The sequence below is a fragment of the Dendropsophus ebraccatus genome, chromosome 5 (genome assembly GCF_027789765.1).
Source record: "Dendropsophus ebraccatus isolate aDenEbr1 chromosome 5, aDenEbr1.pat, whole genome shotgun sequence".
Lineage (NCBI taxonomy): Eukaryota > Metazoa > Chordata > Amphibia > Anura > Hylidae > Dendropsophus > Dendropsophus ebraccatus.
The window spans coordinates 106401554-106426610 of record NC_091458.1 but is presented as its reverse complement, the minus strand read 5'-3'; the positions used below and the strand labels follow the sequence as shown (position 1 = coordinate 106426610).

The 25057-nt window shown below is 42.9% G+C and overlaps 1 protein-coding gene across 2 annotated transcripts in view; it reads left to right on the top strand.

The window, feature by feature from the left end:
- Window positions 1-4657: 4657 nt before the first annotated feature.
- Window positions 4658-25057, top strand: part of LIMS1 (LIM zinc finger domain containing 1) — a 60863-nt gene continuing 40463 nt past the window's right edge. Inside the window, exon 1 of one of the 2 annotated variants that reach the window (XM_069970926.1) lies at window positions 4658-4838. In XM_069970926.1, the coding sequence (XP_069827027.1) occupies window positions 4810-4838 (29 nt within the window). In that variant the 5' untranslated portion in view covers window positions 4658-4809. Of the gene's footprint in view, window positions 4860-25057 lie in introns of both variants that reach the window. The other variant, XM_069970927.1, reaches the window with a different exon arrangement.

The window sequence follows — 25057 nt, the reverse complement described above, 5'->3', positions numbered from 1 at the left end:
AGTCAGCAGCTGCCATCGCCCTCCAGCAAGTCGTGAGTACCCTGGGCACTCACGACTCGCTGGAGGGCGATGACAGCTGCTGACTGATGGCGTGGGACAGCGGTGAGCGTTGGCGGCGGGATGAGATGGCTGCGGCAGGACAGGTGTCTGCCGCCCCCTGCAGGGGCGCAGAATCTGCCGCCTGAGGCGAAATACTCATTCCGTCTCATGGCAGAAGCGGCCCTGATAGCCAAGAAAAACCCAAACATCTGTGTGTCATAAAATTTGAATAATTAATCCAAAACACCTGCAGTGGCTTCCTAAGTGTTATAAAAAGTCCCTTTAGTCTGGTTCAGTATGCAACACAATCATGGGGAAGACTGCTGACTTGACAGATGTCCAAAAGGCTGTCATTTACACAATCCACAAGGAGGGTAAGCCACAAAAGTTCATTGCTAAAGAAGCTGGCTGTTCTCAGAGTGCTGTATCAAAGCATATTAATAGAAAGTTGTGTTGTAGAAAAAGGTGCACAAGCAACCGGGAGAACCGCAGTCTTAACAGGATTGTAACAAAAATGCCATTTAAAAATTTGGGAGAGATTCACAAAGAGTGGACTGCTGCTGGAGTCAGTGCTTCAAAAGCCACCACATACAGACACCTGCAGGACATGGGCTACAAGTGTTGCATTCCATGTGTCAAGCCACTCCTGACTAGAGATGAGCGAACCTCGAGCATGCTCGAGTCGATCCGAACCCGAACTTTCGGCATTTGATTAGCGGTGGCTGCTGAACTTGGATAAAGCCCTAAGGCTATGTGGAAAACATGGATATAGTCATTGGCTGTATCCATGTTTTCCAGACAACCTTAGAGCTTTATCCACGTTCAGCAGCCCCAGATAATCAAATGCCAATCGTCCGGGTTCGGATCGACTCGAACCCGGTTCGCTCATCTCTACTCCTGACCAATAAATAACGCCAGAAGCGTCTTATCTGGCCCAAGGAACTGGACTGTTGATCATTGGTCTAAGGGGCTGATTTCAGATGAAAGTAAATTTTGCATTTCATTTGGAAATCAAGGTCCCAGAGTCTGGAGGAAGAGTGGAGAGGAAGTACACAATTCAAGCTGCTTGAGGTCTAGTGTGAAGTTTCCACAATCAGTAATGGTTTGGGGAGCCATGTCATCTGCTGGTGTAGGTTCACTGTGTTTGATCAACACAAAGTCACCGCTGCCGTCTACCAGGAAATTTTAGAGCATTTCATGCTTCCCTGTGCTGAAAAGATTTTTGGAGATGGAATTTTCATCTTCCAGCAGAATTTGGCCCCTGTCCACACTGCCAAAAGTACCAATCCCTGGTTTACTAACCACGCATCACTGTGCTTGAGTGGCCAGCAAACTCGCCAGACCTTAACCCCATAGAGAATTTATGGGGTATTGTCAAGAGGAAGATGAAAGACACCAGACCCAACAATGCAGACAAGCTGAAGGCCGCTATCAAAGCTACCTGGGCTTCAATAACACCTCTGCAGTGCCATCAGCTGATCACCTCCATGTCACACTGCATTGATGCCGTCATTCATGCAAAAGGTGCCCCGACCAAGTATTGAGGGCATTTACTGTATAGATTTTTCATTTGGTCGACATTTCTGTGTTAAAAACATTTTTTTTTTCAGTTGGTTTTATATAATATTCTAATTTTCTGAAATACAGATTTTTGGTTTTTTCTTGGTTGTAATCCATAATCATTAACTTTAACAGAAATAAATGCTTGAAAAAGTTCACTCTGTATGTAATGACTATAATATATATGAGGTCACTTTTTGAATTGAATTACTGAAAAAAAATTTTTTTTTTGTTGATGTTCTAATTTATTGCAAACCACTGTATTTCCCCTGCAAACAAAGAGATGTTCAGGAAGAGCTATGTTTCTTAGGACAGTGCATTATTCTACAGGATCGATACATTCATTGGTTTTACTTCACTAAATCGAAAGCGTTGACTTCTTTCTTGTATTTCCTGGCTTTTCCCAGTGTATTGGCACTCCAAGTTAAAGCATTATATCATCCTTGGAAGCAATTCTGGCCAAAGCTGTCAGACAGTGATATCTTCTGGAGAGCTGATGCCGATTTCTTTCCTTTTTACAATTCGATTATTACTGTATTTCCTTCAGGTAATGATCACACATAGTTGAGCATTTTGTTTTAGTTCATACAGGTTTTATGGCTATAACTTTACTTTTTTGCTCTATCTTTTTATGTAGAATTGTCTTTTATTTATGATTTAAGTTAGGATTACAATAGCCTCTTCTGTTAGAATTTCTTTTACATGCAGCAGTACAATCATAGACAATTGATTTGTATACCTGGTGTCCAGGGTTGGATTGGCTTACCAGAGGATCTTCCAGTGGGCCCAAGCTGTAACACAATAATTTACTCCTTTTATGGGGCCCCGAAGGATACTTTAAAGAACACTTAATAGGTGTGTCCTCTGGTAGGTATTAGGCTCTTCAGGACCCGACTCCCAGAGCTGTGTGGGCGGGGGCTGCTGGAGAGGATGATAGCAGAGGGATGCTCAGTGTCCCTCCAGTGCCCTCTGTCCCTCAGTCAGGGCCGGGAGAAGGGGTAGGCAATGGCTTAGAGCGCCATCTGGTGGTGAATTACAGGGGGCGCTATTCTATCCACCACATAGGGGCCCCCACAAGCTTGAACCCAGTAGCAGGGTTTGTGGTAGAAAAGCAAACAGTAGAGGATGCACAACATCACTTACACTGTGTGGTATGTATCCTCCACTGTCTGCTGCTGTCCCTGAGGTTGCCCTGGCTGTCGGGTCCGGGGGATGGGAGAGGATATGCAGCACAAGCCTGCACAGCATCATCAACAGAAAGGTCCCCTGCAGAGCTGCCTCCACTGCCTGACTACGTCTGTCCTTATCTGAGGTCCTGACCCTGCACAGCCAGGATGTCTGCCAGTGAGACCAGTATCAAGGAGGTTAGTGTATAACTGAGCATGTGTATGTGCATGTATGTGTGAGTGTGCATGCATGTATGTATGTATGTATGTATGTGTGTGTGAGGGTGCATGGGTGTATGAATGCATGAGTGAATGTGCATGTATGTATGTGTGTGTGTGAATAAGGGTGCATGTATGTATGTAAATTATATTTTTGGGGGGGGAGGGGGGATGTACGATTTGCCTTCTTTGCCCAGGGCACCAGAACTCCTTGTCCCGGCCCTGCCCTCAGTGTCCCTCTGCCATCATCCTCTCCAGCAGCCACAGCCCGCACAGCTCTGAGAGTTGGGTGGTGACATCACCATGTTATCCAGGAAGTGAAGCCTTGTTGCAGTAGAAAGTGCAGGGAAAAAAGCCCTTTATAAGCATTTCCGTAATAAGTGTATATTGGGGATTTGTCCAACTTTTGGGCAGCAATACAATACTTTAATAAAAAATTTTGCCGGACTTTTACCTGCTTAAATATGTATATATATATATATATATATATATATATATATATATATATATATATATATATAAATATATAGTGGTACCTTCGTTTAAGAACGTTTTGGTTTAATAGCTCACAGTTTTTCAAAATAGTGACTTGGTTTGAGAGCATTGCTTTGGTTTAAGAGCTCCCTGTACTGGGTGGGAGGGGGAGTGGGGGAGGGGCATGGTCTGCATAGTGGGGTCTACAGCACTGTACTCTGACTCAGGAAGTCTCCCTCACCTTCCAAACCATGGCAGATGCACTTCAGGCTGAGGCTTGCATCAGGGGACAGGACTGTGGAGGTAATCTCTTCATAGCTGTAACCCCTCTCTCCCCGCAGTTTCTGTCAGTCCTGATTGGCCGATGCTGAACACACACCCCTTCCCCATTGCTGTCATGTGACCACACAGACCTCTGACAGCAGCCCTGCTTCTCTATTCCAGCCTGTTGTACTACACTACTGCATTATGGGGATCTGCAGTTCCATCCTGTATCTACATACTATACATTATACTCCACATGCTGATTGCTATACTGTACAGTAACTTATAATATCACATATTCTGCTGTTTCTCATTGTTTGTTTCATCTGTTCTACATGTTATTTAGAATATAAAATCATTATTTTTGGGGCGTGAAACCAATTGTCTGCATTTCAGTGATTTCATATGGAAAAATTTGCTTTGGTTTAAGAGTGGATTTGGATTACAAGCACGGTCCCGGAACAAATTGTGCTCGTAATCCAAGACACCACTGTATATATATATAGTGTTCAATGAAACCCCTGCTATGAGATGTATAGATTCCTGAGGCTGGGTCACGTGGCTCCCCATAGATCCCGCTATACCTGCCCTGTAGCTGCTGCAGTACTGCATGTGAGAGTTTTAGTTGTGCAACAGCTGGAAGGCCACAGCCTCAATGCACACTGCTAGAACAGCTCCTAGCGCTCCCCTCTCATCCGCCCAGTCTGGAGCGGTGACATCCAGCATACCGCACTGTGTGGATGAGCTAATGGCGCGGAAATGCCTGATATGACATCACCGCTCTGGGCTGGAAACCATCAGCCAAGGTTAGTGGGCGTGTCCGGCGCGAATACCCGGATATAGTAACCTGTGGAGTAAAACAGAGGGGCGTGGCCTACATCCAGCCTCCTCCCGTCACCATGGCAACCCCTCCTCCGCGGTTGATTGACAGCCCGGGGTGGGCGGAGGTGAGTCAGAGCCGGGCGTGGAGCTGCCCCCAGTGGGAGGAGGGAATGCGCGTTCCCGGGGCTCTGCCCATCCCGCTCTGTGAGGCGCCTTCCGTAACCAGTAGCCCATCACTGTGCAGCGCACCGACTGAGGGGCCCTCATGCTGGCTGTCGTGGGGATGACGAACAGGTAACGAGCTGGGACGGAGAGGTCTGTGGGAACTTACTTGTCCTGTACTGCGGGCTGTGGTCATGGAAGGGCTGATAGCTGCTCACTGCTACTTGGTGTCGCCTCAGGACTCTTGTGGAGAGGGTCCAGCCGGCCTGCGGGGCTGTGGGCGGGGGGCTGGCAGATGTATGGGGTGATGGGGAAGCGGCTGGCTCTGTGCTGTAATCCTCTGTGCTGCTGAACTTAGAGCAGAGTTTGTATCTGTCATCAGTGCGGCCGCTCACCCTCTGCCCTCTCCTGCCCCCTGGTGGTTTAGGCAAGATCCACCTTTTCCATTCATCCTTAGTAAGTAATATAATTCAGTGGGCGTGTGGCATAGAGTGCCAGCTGGGTAACCAGTGCTGCAGTGCTATGGGACTGAGACTCCATAGACTGCCACCACACCCAGTGTAAGCTGGCAGTGCCCCATAGTGACATGACTGGCATGTGGGGGGTCATACAGCGCCTCCCTATTATCCCGATCTCTCTATCAGGATTGTCCTTACAAGGAGTTTATGGGGAACAGGAAGATCCAATGAATGTGTGGAATGTCCTGATGTGTTGGATGTAGCAGAGCTGTAAGTGCTCCACCATATGTGTCATGGAGCACATGGCCCCGGCAGTAGGGAGATCTTCTGCATCTGGTTGATCTCTTCAGTGACCCCAGTGGTCTATCTCTTTCAGCCGTACTGGATGTAGTGTCTGTACATTACATTGGGCATGGGCTGCTGCTATCCCTGTCATGGCATCACCTGTCTGCTGCTGACCTGTACATGTAGCCTGCAGAGTATACATGTATATGCTGTAGATGGAGGAGTGGGCTGAGAACACATGGGAGAACTGTTGGTCAAACCATCCTTGGGACATCCATCTGTTTCAGGGTGCCTTCACACGTACCGACTCGCAGCTTATTTTCCGGAGAAAATCCGCATGGTACAAATAAATGCACATAATACGCTGCTGTGGGAATACATTGCCATTGAGTTACATAGTAATCACTATCGCAGCGGATTTCATTGCAATAAACTCGCAGCGTAAAATCTGCTGCGAGTCGGTACGTGTGAATGCACCCTAAGGCTGGGTTCACACTATGTATATTTGAGGCTGTATTTGGTCCTAATGTCAGGTCCTCATAGCAACCAAAACCAGGAGTGGATTGAAAACACAGAAAGGATCTGTTCACACAATGTTGAAATTGAGTGGATGGCCGCCATATAACAGTAAATAACGGCCATTATTTCAATACCACAGCCGTTGTTTTAAAATAACAGCAAATATTTGCCATTAAATGACAGCCATCCACTCAATTACAACATTATGTGAACAGAGCCTTTCTGTGTTTTCAATCCACTCCTGGTTTTGGTTGCTATACAGCCTCAAATATACATAGTGTGAACCCAGCCTAAAGGTGCCTTCACACGTACAGGATCTGCAGCAGATTTGATGGCCCAGATTCGATTTGCTTTGAATCTGCAACTTCAAATCTGCTGCAGATCCTTTACGCACCTTAAGTTCACATTACGTGTATTTTCATAAAACTATGGCCGTTGTTGCCAATTGCACCAACGGCCGTGATTAATACGAATATATACGTTACATTGCCGTCTATGGAATCCCGGCCAGAGTGTATACACATGTTATACACTCCGGCCGGGATCCCTAGCGGCGCCGGAAGAAACTGACATGTCTGTTTTCTGCGGCCGCTGTTTATTGAATAGTGGCCGCAGACAACCCTGTCAGTGCACACAGTGAAGCGAGCAGCTCTGGCCGCACGCTCCATAGTGTGCAGTGGGGAGTTCTGATGCAGGCACACACCGATGTGGCCGCATCAGAACTCTGTGGCGCTAAAGATCATCCGGTCGGTACTGCATTACTGGCTGGCATGGTCTTTTCTAAGACCGGCCGTTCCGTGACCCGGCCGGTCTTATACTAAGTGTGCACATAGCCGAAGGGTGTGTTCACACGTACAGGATCCGCAGCAGATTTGAAGTTGCAGATTCTTAAATCAAACCTGCGCCATCAAATCTGCTGCAGATCCTGTACATGTGAACGCACCCGGGGGCTGCGTTCACACTACGTATATTTCAGTCAGTATATTTCAGTCAGTATTGCAACCAAAACCAGGAGTGGATTAAAAACACAGAAAGGATCTGTTCACACAATGTTGAAATTGAGTGGATGGCCGCCATATAACAGTAAATAACGGCCATTATTTCAATACAACAGCCGTTGTTCTAAAATACCAGCAAATATTTGCCATTAAATGGCGGCCATCCACTCAATTTCACCATTGTGTGAACAGATCCTTTCTGTGTTTTTAACCCTTTGAGGACCAGGCCCAAAATGACCCAGTGGACCGCGCAAATTTTGATCTTAGTGTTTCCGTTTTTCCCTCCTCCCCTCCTAAGAGCTCTAGCACTCTCAGTTTTTTATCTACAGGCCATGTAAGTGCTTATTTGTTACAGGAATAGTTGTACTTTGTAATGGCGTCATTCATTTTCCCATAACATGTATGATGGAATCCCAAATATATTATTTATGAAGATATAAATTGATGAAATCGCAAAAAAGAATGCAATATGGTAACGTTTGGGGGGTTCCTGTGTCTACGTTATGCACTATATGGTAACAGCGACATGATACAATTATTCTATAGGTCAGCCCGAACACAACCATATGCAGGTTTACACAGATTCTCTAATGTTATATATTTTTTTTAAATGAAATCCTTTTTTTTGGCAATTAATTATAAATAAAATGGGACTATTGTGACGCTTATAACGGTTTTATTTTTTCACCTACGGGGCTGTATGGGGTGTCATTTTTTCCGCCATGATCTCTAGTTTTTATTAATACCATATTTGTGAAGATCGGACGTTTTGATCACTTTTTATTAATTTTTTTATATATATAATGTAACATAAAATCGGTAATCTGCGCACTTTTTCCCCTCTTTTCGTGTACGCCGTTTACCGGTCACAATGACACTTGTTATATTTTAATAGATCGGACAATTACGCATGCTACGGTATATTATATGTTTATCTATTTATTTATTTTTATATGTTTTATTTATATAATGGGAAAGGGGGGTGATTTCAACTTTTATTGGGGGAGGGGTTTTGGGGTAGTGTATTAGTGTTTTTAACTTTTTTTTTTTTACACATTTGAAGTCCCTTTGGGGGACTTGTACATAGATTAGTTTGATTTTTACACTGATGAATGCTATGCCATAGGCATAGCATTGATCAGTGTTATCGGCGCTCTGCTCATTGAGCCTGCCTGTGCAGGCTTAGAGTAGCAGAGCGCCGATCGGACCGCATGGAGACAGGTAAGAGACCTCCAGCAGTCCGTTATACCGATCGGGACCCCCGCAGTCACACTGCGGGGGGTCCCGATCGGTAAGTGACAGGGGACTCCCCCTGTCACTTACACTTAAACGCCGCGGTCGCGCCGCGATCGCGGCGTTTAAGGGGTTAATGACACGCGGCAGCGCGATCGCTGCAGCGTGTCATTGCCGGTGAGGTCCCGGCTGCTCACTGCAGCCGGCCCCCACCTCCTATGAAGCGCGCTCCGCTCCGGAGCGCGCTTCATAGCGGGAATAACACCCGTGACGTAAGGTTACGTCATGGGTCGTCTGGGGACAGACTTCCATGACGTAACCCTACGTCCAGGGTCGTCTAGGGGTTAATCCACTCCTGGTTTTGGTTGCAATATGAGGACCACAATACTGACTGAAATATACATATACTGACTGAAATATACGTAGTGTGAACATAGCCTATTCCAGCCCTGTGCCACATGAAGGAAACAGAAACTAATGTGAGTCTATGGGACAGGGGTGGATTAACTTTAGCATAGGCCACCAGTCCTGGGCCCCCCTAACCCACTGTAACCTTGGTGGCACTATTGTGGTGTTTTTGAGGCTATTCGGCAGTTTTTCCAAAACGCAGCACGCTGAGGGAGTGACTTTTTTTGGCAAACTGGCAAACAGACTTTAATGGGATTCTTCTGGTTGTGGAGACCTGAAAAACGCCACCCAAAAGATGTGTGCGGGCCCCCTCAGAGTGAAGAGCTCTACAAGGGAGTATCAGCAGCTTGGTGGCGACTAACCTGTTGATAGGCCTTTTTTTTTATCTAACATGAAAACTTGTCTGACTATGTTTGGACTCCTACACTATTGGGCTTCCCCAGGGCTCTCTTCTATAAACTGGCAGCGTACACATCTGTATGCCTTTACAGTACAATACTATGCATACATCTCTGACAGAAGAAAGTGTGACACAAGTGCTAAGTCAGTCTCCTCCTGGACTGCATGAGTCACTAACATGAATAAGTGTAGCCTTGGGGGGGGGGGTTACTACTTATATACACAGTATCTGAGCTATACAGTAGTTGTTTAGGCTCAAGTTTTCCATGTTTTATCTTTGGTAAAATAGTGGAATAAATTCTTGGTGTGTGTGTATATATAGATGTTCACTCTCGTTTGGTAGCTGAAAACCATCACTGATGCATAGTATCTGTAAGCTAAGCCATTCACTAGCACTATTGATTGGACTGAGCCTGAATTCCCAGTTTATAGCCTTTACCTTAGGTAACATTGACATAACACAGGTGCCACTTACAAAATCTTTTCTCTGTTGCTGGCTGTCACTCGTGTTGCTGGCCGTCACTCGTGTTGCTGGCTGTCACTCGTGTGAACCCTTTTCTGGTGGGATCACTTGCTGCTGTCATAGAAGTTAGTATAAATTACATGAAGATTATTGATTAGTAATTTCCTGGTATAATCTCTATATTGAGCAGGCCGGCATGCTGGTTAGGCAGAGATTTTGCTTGTCCACCAGCACCCAAGATAAAGTGCTGGCAGACGCCATGGTGCTCTTTCCAGAGACAGCTCATTAGATGTAATGTATTAGTCCTTACAGCAGATGTTTTGCAGGGAGTGTTTCATTGACTTCTTTCCAATGACTTGGCCTGGTTTTGCTTCAGACGACTTTAAGCAGTAAGAAAAAAACCAACAACCTTTTCTAAGCAGAGAGAGAGAGAATATTTAGGTAAAATCCATGGAATATGACGGTCTTAGGCACAGTGGCTATGTTCACAAAGTGTACTTTTTACCGATTGCCGATTAAAACGGCTGTTTTTTGTCCTAAAATAATGGACTGTATTGAACTCTATGGGCCGTTGTTCAGTGCTGCTGTGGAAATAATTGACATGTCAATTATTTCCGGCCGCTAGAGTGTGAACAAAGGCCGTTGTGCACACTCTGTTCCCACAATGTATGGCCGTTCTGACGGTTCTGTGGTAATTTGGATTGCAGGTACACCCAAATGTTCCCGCAATCCAAATAAAATAAAATGTCCCTGTGGCCAATATGGCAGTATCTGCCGCAGATACGTGTAAATTAGTGGCCGTTGTTTGACCCAGCAAACAACGGCCGCTGTTTTTAATAAATGTGAACATAACCTAAGGCTGTATTTGTATATTTATAACTTATTTCCACTTTTTAATTCTTTTATTTTTTATGATTACAGTAAGATATTTAGATGTAGTTCAAACAATTCTGCAGAACAGTATGTTTGACTACAGTGTTAGTAAATTACATTATTGAAGACCTATTTTATGGAAACCTCCTTAAATTGAAAATATTTATTGGTAGTTTGCTTAGGTCTTGTTCACATGTTTAAAGTGAATGTACCACTAGGTACATGGCGACACTGGACAGTAAGGGCATTATTATTTACAGTAATGAATAGATCTTGAGGCTGTGGTGTGCAAAATGTAAATGCTGGTGTGTTCTGGTTAAAGTATTCTATGGGCTGACTTGTTAATGTCCTCAAGGCTCATCTGCCTCAGCATCTGGAGTCAATCATTATAATGAGAGGGTCCAGCAGTTTCTGATGACTGTGCCGCTCTTTTATACTCTCCTCCAAGGACGTCCTCTGGTTGCAGGAAAAAAAAAATCAATTTTTTTGTGTAAAATAAAGATTAAAGTAGTGAGTTTCCTTAAATAATTAATGTACAAATCAGAGCTTGAACGGCAGTACTTAGTTTTCTGAAGCTGTCAGCCACAACACTGATATTTTGTCCTATTGCAAAGTGCTTTAAGCTGTGTTCATACCATGTACTAACAACGGCCATTGTTTGGCACTCAAAACATAGCTCATAGCCTTCGTGCACACTGAGGAATAGGCAAGGAATTTAAAGCAGAATCTGCGCTTAATTTCCTGCGGATTTGGCTTCAGTAAAATGTGAACAGAGCAATGTCCCATTGTGTTCAATGGGATTTCCACTCTGTTGTTCTCACTGCAGTATTTTCGAGCAGAGTTTTCAGCTGTGGATCCACTTTCTGTCCAAAGAATTGACATGCCAACTCTTTCGGCGGATTCTGCTAGAGAAATTGTATAGAAGTCAATGGGGGCTTAAATTCTGCTTGCAATTAGCTGGCGCACCACTCAAATTCTGCTTAAATTCTGCTTATTCTGCCAGAGCTGAATAAATGAGGAATTTCAAGCAGAAAACTTTCCTCTTTAATTCCTGGCCTATCCCCCAGTGTGCACATAGCCTTATTGTGCAATGTATTGTGTTATGACCAGTCTGGGATTGGTAGGTCAGGGATCACTGGTCTTGTGATAGTACTGGATGTTTCTCTAATTGTGGAGTTTTCTAACTCTGCACTAGGTCTGTAATTAGAAATATAATGACTATTATATTAAGATTAAAAGGTGACTTAAGCATGTTATCCTTACTGAGGGAGTCTCTTCTCAACAACTACTACACTTCAGCGACACTAGTCTAGTCTATGTTGCTCATATAGGCACCAATTTAGGCTTCAGGTATGATGAAACTGCATGGACTGTTCCACTCAGGCTGTTCACAGGGGGATACTAATTCCAATCTCAGGCACTGATGATGATGATGATTGCTGTAGATTGCTTCTATTATGAAGGAGGAGATGACAGTTCAGCCTCACTGACTAATGGCACAATTGGTAAGAACATCTGTAAGCAACTTGGCATAGTGGCCTTAGGCTGTATGTCACACATTGGGGTTGGATTCCATCTCGGTACGATTGCAGTTTCTGCAAGATTTTTCAAAATCATAGGCAAATATGTCACAGTTTTACGGCAATTAGAAAAATCGCTGCAAAACTAAAGCCGCCATTGGCCAGGTATATATTTAATGTGCAACTGCAAGCAAAATGTGGTTTTAGATGCAAATAATTAAAATGATGGCCTCTCTCTACTACCTTATGTAGAGTGGTCCTGAGCTCTATGATGTAATAGTTAGGCAATAGTTAGTAAGTAATACTGATTTTTTTTTTTTTCTTTACACAGCAATGTGGGTACATTTTAAGGGGTTATCCAGCGCTACAAAAACATGGCCACTTTCTTCCAGAGACAACCCCACTCTTGTCTTCAGCTTGGGCGGGGTTTTGCTGCTCAGTTCCATTGAAGTGAATGGAGCTTAATCAGAGCTGTATTAACAGCTGCTGCTGCCCACGGCACTAAACCTGAAGGCGCCCCATCTTGGGGAGCGTGGTTTTGGCCACATGCATTTCTCTACATGTAGAAACATTGTCTGAATGGCATTTTTCATTGTTTTTAACTGCTTAAAACATAAACAAATTTCCACATTGAATCAATGATTAGAGCAGTCTGCATATTGCCATACCAGGCCTGACCAAAACCACCATAACATCCCCCCCCCCCTTGGAAAGACACCAGATTTACTAGCAAGTCTGACCAGGAGGTAGACAGAAGAAAAAAGTACCTGGGTAGGTATCCTGGCGCTGCCAAAAAATCCTTCACAACGAGTAGAGTATAAAACATAAAATGGCTGATTTATTGGATAAAATCAGTAAAAATGTACTTAAAATAAGCAATTACGCGTTTCGGGAGTTGCATCTCCCTTCATCAGGATGCAATCTGATGAAGGGAGATGCAACTCCCGAAACGCGTAATTGCTTATTTTATGTACATTTTTACTGATTTTATCCAATAAATCAGCCATTTTATGTTTTATACTCTACTCGTTGTGAAGGATTTTTTGGCAGCGCCAGGATACCTACCCAGGTACTTTTTTCTTCTGTCTACTGCATGAAACCACGGGTCCCGACACTGGGAGAGTCCCGTTTCCTGGATCCTTCGGCCGGCAGCCATCATCCGACGCTACAAGATACCCCATAGTGGGGTGATACGCACAAAGCCCAAGGGGCTAAAAGGTGAGAGTCCACCTATACTTTTATTTCACTCATTTTCATGTAACAGGATTACACGAGGCGCCATCCTCCCGGCTCCTTTTTTTCCCTCTTGTCTTATTTCTGACCAGGAGGTGGGAAACTAAAAAAAATAAAAGCAAAAAAAAAAAAAGTTGTTTCTTCCGCCCTGCTCCCTGGTGCTGCCCTAGGCACTGGACCATGGGTGCCTACTGGTAAATATGGCCCTGAGCTTAATTGCAAACAGCACCTGAACTGGTGTAATGGGTTACTTATTGGTACTAACTATATATATATATATATATATATATATATATATATATATATATATATATATATATATATATATATTACACACACACACACACACTAGGCTAGACCATCCCTAATATACACATAGCCATTGAAATAATACATTCCCTCTCATCACATCAATAAGACACAAATTTTTTGAAATAAACCCATCCGGTTACAACTGGATACAAGAGTCGTGTTGTCTCTAAAAGAAAGTGGCCATGTTTTTGTAGCACTGGATAACCCACTGGTAGCATTTATCACCTATACACAGGACAGGTGAGAAATGTGTGATCGCTAGGGGTCTGACCACTGTGACTGGTGGCTGAGTGCCACCTGTGAATGGAGTGTTGTGCGCTTGTGTTACCACGGCTGCCGCAATTCCTAGGGGCAATGTGCCAGTAGTGAATGGAATAGTGGAGATGTGTGCACTACTGCTCCATTCACAATAGGCATTCGGGGACCTCCAGTAATGACATTTATCACCTATCCTGTGGAGTGTGTATTGGACTCACAATATCCATGATTACCTACATTTACACTCAGCTGTCTTTAGTGGAGACAGACTAGTACCATAAAACATGGTTGTAGCAGATCTGTATAGGAATAATCCAACACTTGGCTGTGTGGCAGTGCCACATATCTATACACTTCTGCTGACTGCAAAGCTGCCAACAAAAGCTTGTGTTGAGCTCAAATATTTGGCTATGTGGTTGGCAGAGTGAGTAATCCAGCCAGACACCAGTCATGTACATCCTAACATTCAGCATAGAGAGGATTAGAAAAGAGCAAAAATAGCAGCTCTTTAAAGATGTTGCTTTTGTCAGCAGCACATTCTGCTCTTAACAGTAATAATTGGGTCTGGGCGCTGATCTTCATGACTGTGTTGTCGACGTGGCAGGGAGAAACTGTGTATCACAGCGTTATAATAACTAATATGGCAGCATGCTGAGGTGATGCCACTGTACGCTGAATAATTTTACTATGAAGTGGCCAACCCCTTTTAGTGTTTTGAGTATAATATTCCAAAGAACTGGTGCGGCACAGGCAACTTCTTGGAGAATGACATTAGAGGCTTAGATTTTGGAAGATTTTAGCTTTAGATTGTTAGAAGAGCATAAGAGACTAGAGATGAGCAAATTTACAGTACAAACAAAGCGAATCTTTGTTAGCTCGGCAATCTGCTTATTAGCCTGCTGCTTTTAAAGTCCATGCCGCTCCGTGTCAATCCACTCTGGGTGGCTGGAAAAGCTGGATCCAGTCCTGGGAAACTTCTTCCAGGGCTTGATCCAGACACCTGGGACAAAGCGGCATGGACTGCAAAGTGATTTGCTTTGTTTGTACTGTAAATTTGCTCATTGCTCTAGGAGGCCATGTGGAATTATACCCAGTGATGAGGGATGAGATGTAGGCAATCATAGAGCTTAAATGCAAACTTATCACCTGATCTTTCTGAGGCATAAGGAAGTAATAAGACTGCTAAGCTGAACCCTGTTATGTTCGTACCTGCGTTTGTCTATTCATGAATGAATCTGTCCATATTAAATTAATAGATAAGCGCAGACTGATTGTATCAGGTGTTTTTTTTTTTATTTTGATTTTTTTTTTTTAAATTTCAGTTTGCATATTGGTTTTAACACACAGCATTTTGTCTATCTGTTTGCTTCAGTCGGCATCCGTTACCATATCAATTTATATTCCTTCTTCACTACTTATTGCATGTGCAGTGAGGAAGGAATATAAATTGATATGGAAACTGATGCCAACTGAAGCAAATGGATGGACAAAAAGCAGTTTGTACAAACCTCATTGACTATAAGAGTCCTGTTTATTTTGGAGGGAGAGAAAATTGGTGCATGAACAAATTTTACCTACATCTAAAAACACAGAACGCTGACGGACTTGATGAAAACGGAACACAATAAAAAACAAACAAACATTGGAATTAATGGGGAGTATGACAGATCCACCATTTTAAATTATTCTGCTATCAAGGTGATGGTTCTTCTAAGTTGCAGAACTGACTTTCTCCCTTTGCAAAGAAATATTACAGTGACTTGTACTGTCTAAGTGTAAATGCGCAAAACAATCCAGAACACAAGTATTTACATGCAGATGCTTGTTATTTGTCTTTTCAGACTAAACTGCATTGGTAGTACAATTGAATGTGAATTTTGATTCGTAGCATAGTTATAAATTAACAATTTCTTGTGGTCCTAACAGTAAAGACCCCCCTCTGATCATTAGAAGCAGGAGAAGCACTCAGCTGAGCTCTTTACTCACTGCAATCTGTCTCACTTAAGGACAGGGACCGGGATGGGGAACCTTCGGCCCTCCAGCTGTTGCAAAACTACAATTCCCATCATGCCTGGACAGCCAAAGCGAATCCCTGCTTTAGGAGATGCACTCTATATACACATACAATTCACACCAAAGTGACAGTGCCCATTTATACTCCTGGACAGTGACTTGGGAATGATTTGACTGTATGGCTGCATTGGCTGTCGGTATATTTATCATCTCTTGTCAGCACTGTGTAATGTCTGTGTACGTATGTACTTTGCTTTGTTTTCCATGTGATGAGTGCTGACCTGAGATGCTGGTTGTTGGCTTTACTTTGTCCCACGTCTATGCAGTTTTACATTGTGGTTTTGTCTAGACTGTAGATCAGGGTTTTACCAAGGGGAAAAACATGTCTCTTTATCTTGCTGAATTTTAGATGGTTAACTTTCACATTAATAGCTTGTTGCTTATAGTTTGTTATGCACCCATATTGGAGGTAGTTTCTCATAGAGTGCTTTTAAGAGAGAATACTGTTGCAGTATGGTATTTGATTGAACATGGCATTATTCAGAAATCTGAGTCACCATATAGGACACCAATAGGTATAAATGGACACCGATAGGTTTCCTATAATGGCTCCATACAACCTCACAGTGCATGAGGCTTAGCACCATTGGTAGACTACTAGATGCCCAATTGACACTTTAGGGTGAGACTCTTGGGTTCCTATGGACAAAACTACATGCACTTCTATATAAAGTAGACCTGTCACTGGGTTTTAGGTGGCTAAACTAGCCTAAACAACCATGCGCTTCATTTAAAGAGGCAGTGTCAGAAAATTTGAAACTAACGTGGTTGTGATCACAATATACTTGCTTTATTCTTTTTTTTAAATCTTTGTATGTTAAATCAGCATTATACATACAGCCAAACTGTGATCCATGTTCCCTCCATGACGATATTAAGTCTTTTCTCTGTTCAAAAAGGAGACCAAACACAGGATTGGGAAGAGAGCCAAGGCCAAATATTGTCATGGAGGGAGCATGAACAGAAGTTTGCCAGGAAGAGAGGCTTCTAATGGCCATAGGTATAACATTGATGTAAACATGAAAAACTTGAAAAAAAGAAAGTGGAGTATACTGCAAAATTGTTGAGTTCTTAAAAAAAAAAAAAAAAAAAAAAAATTGGGACAGTGCCACTTTAACCACCTAACACCCCTTGACAGGTACCTGATCCACCAACCAGTCATAATGTACCTTATGTGTTTCTAGACGTCCTCCTCAAGCACTTGTGACCACCTAAATGCATTAAAGATCAAGTTTACTAAGGGTGCGTTTACACACAGATTTATCTGACAAATCTTTGAAGCCAAAGCCAGGAACAGACTATAAACAGAGAACAGGTCATAAAGGAAAGGTTGAGATTTCTCCTTTTCAAATCCATTCCTGGTTTTGGCTTCAGAAATCTGTCAGATTAATCTCTCTGTGTAAACGCACCATTATTTCTGACTCTTTTTCTCACGAGCCCTAAAGCAGCCAGTCACCGTAATTGTAACCTTCAGTAACTCCATTCCTTAGGGTCCTTTTAGACAGACAGATTTATCCTCTGTGGGGGCCGTAAATGAGTGCTGATCAGCGAGATCAGCAGCTTGTTTGCTGTGTCTTTACATGGCACAAGAAATCTAGCAGGTGGGCTGCATGAACCATCCTTGTATCACTCATGTGGCCCTGGAAACTGACAGCACACGTGTATATCTGTGCTGTCAGTTTCCAGATCACAAGCAGCAGTCTGTACTTACCAGTCACACAGCTTGTGATGTGGTATCTGGCTCTGGCTGTATCTTCAGACCCCCTCCTCTGGCTGTCAATCATTCTAGAGGAGGCAGCAGTCTGACGTTACAGCAGTATCCGGGGCACAGGAGAGCCAGATGCCGGATCACAAGCAGTGTGGCTCATAAGTATAGACTGCGGCTTTTGATTTCAAAACTGACAGCACAGATATAAACATCTATGCTGTCAGCTTCCTTTTGTCTTTCTCGGCTGCACAAACCCCTACTTACTCAGAGAGATGTGCAGACGATAAATATCCTCTATTTTACAGGTGCGATTATCGCCTTCTTGCGACATTCGGCCCTTACACTGAGAACAGGGGAAAAGCACTTTATTTACACGTCTTGCGTCATTTTGTTATTATTAATAGCTATGTTCAATCTATTTTACCTTGTTTTAATACAGATTTTAACAAAACCCATTGAGTTGTCAAAAAGAGAAGTGTGAACAAAGCCTTAAATTTACAGAAAAAATTACATAGGATCCTGAATGGATGAGAAATATAAAGACAAAGCTTTATTCTTCTGTTTTGGGTCCAGTTTTTGTTGATAGCTGTGACAAAAGAAAACCTTTAATAAATTTCTAAACTGTAGCAGAGCTGCCCTGTGTGAGTGACTCCTCGCCCCTGTCTGCAGAGGGCTGGGTAGCGGATGAGACCTGCAGGTTTTACATAGGTAGAGTTCCCTCTAGTGGTCAGAAATGATTTTTTTTCCACTGCATTAAGAGTTTCTAAAAATGGTGAGCATTAAATATACAGTACAACAATCATGCAGATGGAGTGTGTTTGGTTTGCTGTCAGTTTTAATGATGCTATATGAAGTAAATCTAAAGAACACATTTCTCTGTGTCTACTCCCACAGGGAATGATACGCAGCCAATGCTTCAGCATCATGTACTTTAGAAACTTGTAAAACTGCGGGGGTCTTCTTGGCATGCAAGTCACAGATGGTTACGGTTTGGCGTGTAATGTCACATGTCCTGGCTGCTCCAATGCATGTTTCCCTACCAACAAATGGATCCTTTGTGTAGATTTCATAATGCACATATCCGTGTCACATAAAGTCTCTTTGGGATACTGTTTAGCTTTAACAGTTGTTAATTCTTCTTTATTCATATTGCCTGAAAGGCATGTATACCCTGACAGCCATCTATTGTATTTTTATATAACTAAATGGATAATGAACTCATAACGTGAGCAGTCATGTTTATCGGGTACATCCTCTAGACACATAACACCAAAATATTTTTTAAACTTGTGTACTCGTGTATATGGCTCCTTAGTAGGGTACATATGTCAGCCCCAACAATGACACCTAGTAGAACCAACAAACGTCTGGATATTAAAGTGTACCTGTCATTATAACTTTCAAGCTTTTTCTTTTTTTTTAGTTATCATGCTGTAAAACAAAGCCGTACTTACCAGAAATCCAGGTCCAGTCTCCTGAAGGCAGATTTTTAGTTTGTGCTGGTTGAAAAAAAAGGGACTAAACACATGAAATCAGACCTTGTACGGTGTGTCACGGCTCAATGTGTCTATTAGTCACATGACTGCCTTCTCTCTGTGAGCGCTCAGATTCTGTACATGGGTGGATTCTGTCGTCCGTCCAAAGAATAAACAGACGTTGGAATTTGCCCGCCTGGGTTTTGCATCGCCATTCCGTAGTGTGCACGTACCTTAAGGCAGCAATAATTACCCTAAAATATGGCTGCTTACTCTTGAGTTCTTATTTGCATTTCATTTTAATTTCATTTGTGGAGTTCAGCAGATGAAGTCTGCAGAAGATTACATTACCAGGAGAGTAGATGGGACTTCACACATCTCATCCACATGCTATGAACATTGTTCCCATGATCTGTAGCAACAGAGATTTTGCTGCTTTTAGTGTTGAGGGGTGAAGTCTTCAGAGAAATTCACATGCAACACAGATTTTATGTGGACCTGACCTTAGTACTGCTTCTCATAAGTTTATTAGATTACATTCGTTATACAGCTCCGAAATACACTTGGATTCTAGGTGTCATAAGAATTGAATCTGTATTTCTGTATAGTAAACACTGAAGGACGTCTGATAGATTGAAAAGTAAAATAAAAAATGGATACAAAAAACGAAGATATTGATGTACAAATGCTGCATCCGTATTTTAATCCCTCTCCATTGACTTCAGTGGGTGTATTCCATACACAGAACAGATGAAAGCAGCACATGCTACCTTTGTAAAATATGTGGAGTAAGAAAGGAGGATGGTACCTGGCTAAATAATTCTATATGTGGCTCTCACAAGTCTGTAGTACAAACAAGAGATAGTGAAGGAAAAAGGACTATTGTGGTGAGCCCAGCATATTATACAAAAAGCAACTTTATTAGATGATCATAAAGTGCAGAGTACATAGAAAGTGCAATTATTCCATAAGTGTGCAATAGAGGTGTGAATGAGTTTTTAAAAAACACTTTATGATCATCTAATGAAGTTGCTTTTTGTATAATATGCTGGGCTCACCACAATAGTCCTTTGTCCTTCACTATTTCTTCTTTGTAAAATATGTACTGTTTTTATGTGACTATATTACTAGCCCTTAGGTTAACATAAACTCCATATTACAGTCCGCAAGAAACAGATGTAAAATATGCTTGTGTTGGAGCAAGATTCAAATGTTATATGCAAACTTTTGTCACACAGCTTCCGGTCCCACCGGTCATCCTTAATATGGATACAAAGATGTGTATGTAATATGCATGTGTAACACTGGCATTAGGCTTGGTTCATGCAGTATAAATATGCTGGAAATAAATAACCTGGAAATCCACATGTGTAAGGATGCATACAGATGTGGCAGATTTACAGGAAAGATTTAACACCACAAATCTGCAGCAGTATACATGTTATAGGGTTTTCCGTACCTATTTATACATAGTACAGACTTCTCTGCAGGAAAATGAATAAGCTGCATTAAAGGGTTCATCTAGGGACATCCATTTTTTAATTATATGTCTGGTGGTGATACTCTTCCTACCGTGATCCCCATGATGCAGCATCCATTCTGCTGTTACATGGTACTTATTCCTGCTTTGAAATGAGGCATGTAAAAAGGACCTACCAGCTCAGCCAGTCACTTGCTGTGGTGAGACGCCGCTGTGGCCAAGGATTGGCTGAGCAAATAATTCTTACGGAGACGGCTCTTTCTGGAACCAGAAGTGGGGACTGGTAGATGGTGGTCCGACAGCTGTGTCCCCCCTGGGTTAGGGCCAGTTCACACAGAGCAAAACTGGCAGACTATGGGAGGCTCGGGTGCCTCTCCCACTGCGAGTATGTAATCTGAGTTTGGTATCTGCAGCGTGAAATCCGCTGCCTATAACGGTATGTGTAAATCTAGCCTACGGGTGTATTCACATACTCCAGATTTGTTAAGGAAATTTAGTTCAGTACATCTGCATGTGGTTCTCATCTATAGATGTCTTATCATTCTTTACACTTTCTCCAAGTGCATTTGGCATGCATCTCTCCGTTATAGGGCTACCTCCCTCTGTTCCCATATTCTGCATGGGTGTTAGCTCCCTGGCTTGCTTCCTTGCCACTAGTAGCGGACTATAAGATTTCCTTTTAAGGGTAATGACACATGCTGAGCTGTTCTCCTTACTATGAGCAGACATAAGCTCTGTGTCCTGTAGAGGGCAGTAGTGCCTCAGTAAAAGCATATTTTCAGTGTTATCTGCAGTATGGGAGAAATCTAAATAGGAAAAAAAAACCTACAAAAAGCATTAGAAAATATGGTTCATAATATGTGGACATATTCTGCTTATGTAAAATACAGGTTGATGAATAAGAACCTCTTACCAATATACAGTTATTAAAGGAGAAGTCCAGCGAAAATTTTTATTAAAGTATTCTATTGCCCCATAAAAGTTATACAAATCACAAATATACACTTATCATGGGAAATGCTTATAAAGTACTTTTTCCCTGCACTTACTACTGCATGAAGGCTTCACTTCCTGGATAACATGGTGATGTCACGACCCGACTCCCAGAGCTGTGCGGACTGTGGCTGCTGGAGAGGATGGTGGCAGGGGGACACTGAGGGACACAGGGCACTGGAGGGACACTGAGCATCCCCCTGCTATCATCCTCTCCAGCAGCCACAGCCCGCACAACTCTGGGAGTCGGGTCGTGACATCACCATGTTATCCAGGAAGTGAAGCCTTGATGCAGTAGTAAGTGCAGGGAAAAAAAGCACTTTATAAGCATTTCCTGTAATAAGTGTATATTGGTGATTTGTATAACTTTTGGGGGGCAATACAATACTTTAATAAAAAATTTTGCTGGACTTTGCCTGCACTGTATGGAATGCCCAGTTATATCAGCCCCTGTCTAATACAGTTGTCATATGGCCCATGTACATAATAGAGGGTTTCATATAATGGGCTCTATGTAGGCTATTAATTTCACAAGAACACAGCCCTTTAGAGTGCAATAACCTTTCTTTGCATTCCAAAAGTCATAACTAGATGGACCAGCCAGCAATTTTCTTCTAGGTTCATATTTATAACCTTTTTGCGAGGTTTGAAGACTCCCGAGCAGTGGCTGATCTGGAATACTTAATGGATAACCTGGCCTTTCCGAATGACTGCTTTGTAGTGATGGTCCTATGTGTGCTGACAGCATTGCCTGGTAAACCAGTAAATAGAGACCTTTTTATGAGCTTTGTAATTGAACGAGGCTACAGGAGGAAGCACTGCCCAGGAAGCAGATGTACAGTATGTGGCAATAGCTGTTAAGTAAATGTATACTTAGGAAGCCCTGTGCATAGTCCCAGCCTTGGCTACTAAGTGCATGATGAATGTTAGTCTCATCCCTGCAGTGGAAGTGTTTTAATACGGTGTATACTGAAGGTATGTGGTCTACATATACTTGTAGAAGAGAGGCTGCTTAGCTTTGTGCTATTAAACTTTTTTAGAAAATTGAAGTGAATAGATCAGGTAAATGGGACAAAGGTAGAGTACTAGTTTAGTCCATTATCATTAGTAAGCCTGCTGCAGTATATGTCTGCATACCTTTATCCTCTAATAAAACAAGTAAATAATTTGTTCTATTCTCACATTATACTGTTGATAAAATATAAGTGCATTATTTAGACTGTTCTGGTGTGATAAATAATAAATAGAGATAAGGCCAGTTTTGTGTATTATGTTCGCATTAAAGCGAGTGTACCACTTTGCTTACTGAGAAAAATTATACTACCTAGTTAGCCCCCGCCATCTGCACCAGTTTCTGACGAGGGGAGGGGATATCGGTGAACTGGGGGCCAACCAGGTAGTATAAAAATTTTCTGACACAAAGTGGTACTGTCTCTTGAAGGTCCTTTTAGACCTTACTATCTTTGTCCATGGCCACCAGCGATTACCGGGCAATGCCGAAAAAGTGTTTGCTTCAGAACCGAAAATATTGTTTGAGAACTGAACTGTTCGCGTTTAGAGCAGTTTGAGAACCGAGGTATCACTCTATACAATCCTACTGCCAATGCCCCTCGCAGTAGAAATGTGTATATGTACGTTCCTGCTGTGAAGGGGTTTTAATGTGAGCAGCCCTGCACACATCAGTGTCCCTGGAACTGGAGGTAATGACAAACAACCCTGATCACCCAGCTACCTGTCATTAACCTCTTTAACGCTATGATCTGTAGCGACTGCAGCATTTAAAGCAACTCTGTACCCCCCCAAACCACTTGTACCTTCGGATTGCTGCTTTTAATACAAGATCTGTCCTGTGGTCCATTCGGCAGGTGATGCAGTTATTGTCCTAAAAAAAATACTTTTAAATTTGAAGCCCGTGCCAGACGGGGGTATCTGTGCCCTAACTTTGCACCACCCCTCTGTCCCTCCTCCCCACCCTTTTCAACTGCTGTTTGGATGAGAAGAGCCAAAAAGAGGTCCTTTGCACTTCAGTTTTGTATCTGTGCAGAGCTGGAAGGGGCGGCCCCAGTAACACTTTAAAGAGGATGTACCACCAGGTACGTCCTCTTTAACCTGACACACCGATAGAACGGCGCCGTCATGGGGAACTCCCTCACATTGGGGGCGGGCCGGCCTACCTCCAGTGCTTGAGCACCGGCTGGTAACCGTGGAAAGAACGGCGCCGTACAGGGGAACTAGGCCGCGGTTCAAAAAACGGACCGCGGCACCGGCTTCCCCGTGACGGCGCCGTTCTATCCCTGTGTCGGGTTAAAGAGGACGTATCTGGTGGTACATCCTCTTTAAGCAGGCAATCACAGTATGGCTATGTTCACACAGTCAAAATTACAAATAACAGCCAGTGTTTTGCAATAACGGCTGTTATTTGCCGTTAAATGACAGCAGTCCAATAAAAACCACAGTTTTGAAGGTGTGTGTGTGTTAACGTAGCCTATTACAGTAAGCTAATAATTGCCTTTGTACTTTTCTAGGAGTTTATTCTGACAGCTGAGGATGTAGAGTCAGCCACAGATAAAGCCCCCTATCCATGGCTGTTCCTCATGTGCCAGTCGTGGGTGTTTAACATAAAATGCATCACTTTAGGAACAATAGGAGGGGTCACATGATGATGGATCACCACGCAGAACTGGTGATGGCAAGAGGCTGTCATAGCGTCTGAGTAACTCACCAGAACTGATTAACTTGTCCTGTTTATGGAAACAAGTGCTGCGTTATCTCCCGATAATTAATGAATTATTGTTTTTGTGATAAGTTGTGTGAATTAAACCCCTTATTGTTTCCTAAGGTAACACTCTTGTGTTTTATGGGGGTGTCCCCTACATCGAGTAGATTTAGAGCAGACGTGTCATCCTTGTGTGCCCATCAGCCACATAGACCTAAGGGGAATCCTGCTTTGTCACCTACTACCTCCCTGCTTATAGTAGCTGGCAGCCCTAACTGGATCAAACAATGTCTGCAAATATAATGACTTCTGGAGAACTGCCTTATGATTCATTTTGAGGGGAAGTTCTTTTATCTGGAGTTTTCCCATTTGATTGCTTTCTTATGCCTGGGTCATTTTGTTCTGCAGAACAGTTTTTGTTGTCTGCAAGATCTGTATGTGATCCGTATTTGTAAACCTGCAAATAAAGGGGAGGGGGCTAAATAAAAGGGATAAGGGTATGTGCAAACTGAGGAATTGGCCAGGAATTGAAGAGGAAAGTTCTCTGCTTGAAATTCCTTGCGTATTCCGCTCTGGTATAGTTTGAGCAAAATACAAGCAGAGTTCAAGTCCCATTGACTTCTATAGGATTCCTCTACTCAGATCCGCCCAAAGAACTGACATGTCAATTCTTTGGGCAGAAAGCAGATCTACGGCAGAAAATTCTGCTTGAAAATTCTGCCGTGTGAACAGCAGAGTGGAAATCCCATTGAACACAATGCGACATTGCTCTTGATATTTTATAGGAGGAATTTCAAGCGGAAAAAAAGAGTAAAATGCGGATTCCTCTTCAAATTCCTCGCCTATTCCTCAGTGTGCAAATGCCCAGAGGGTGGAAAATCTGTCTCCAGCTGGTTGCTTCCATTGTGCAAATAAAGAAAGCATATATATGGTAACCTGTATGATGT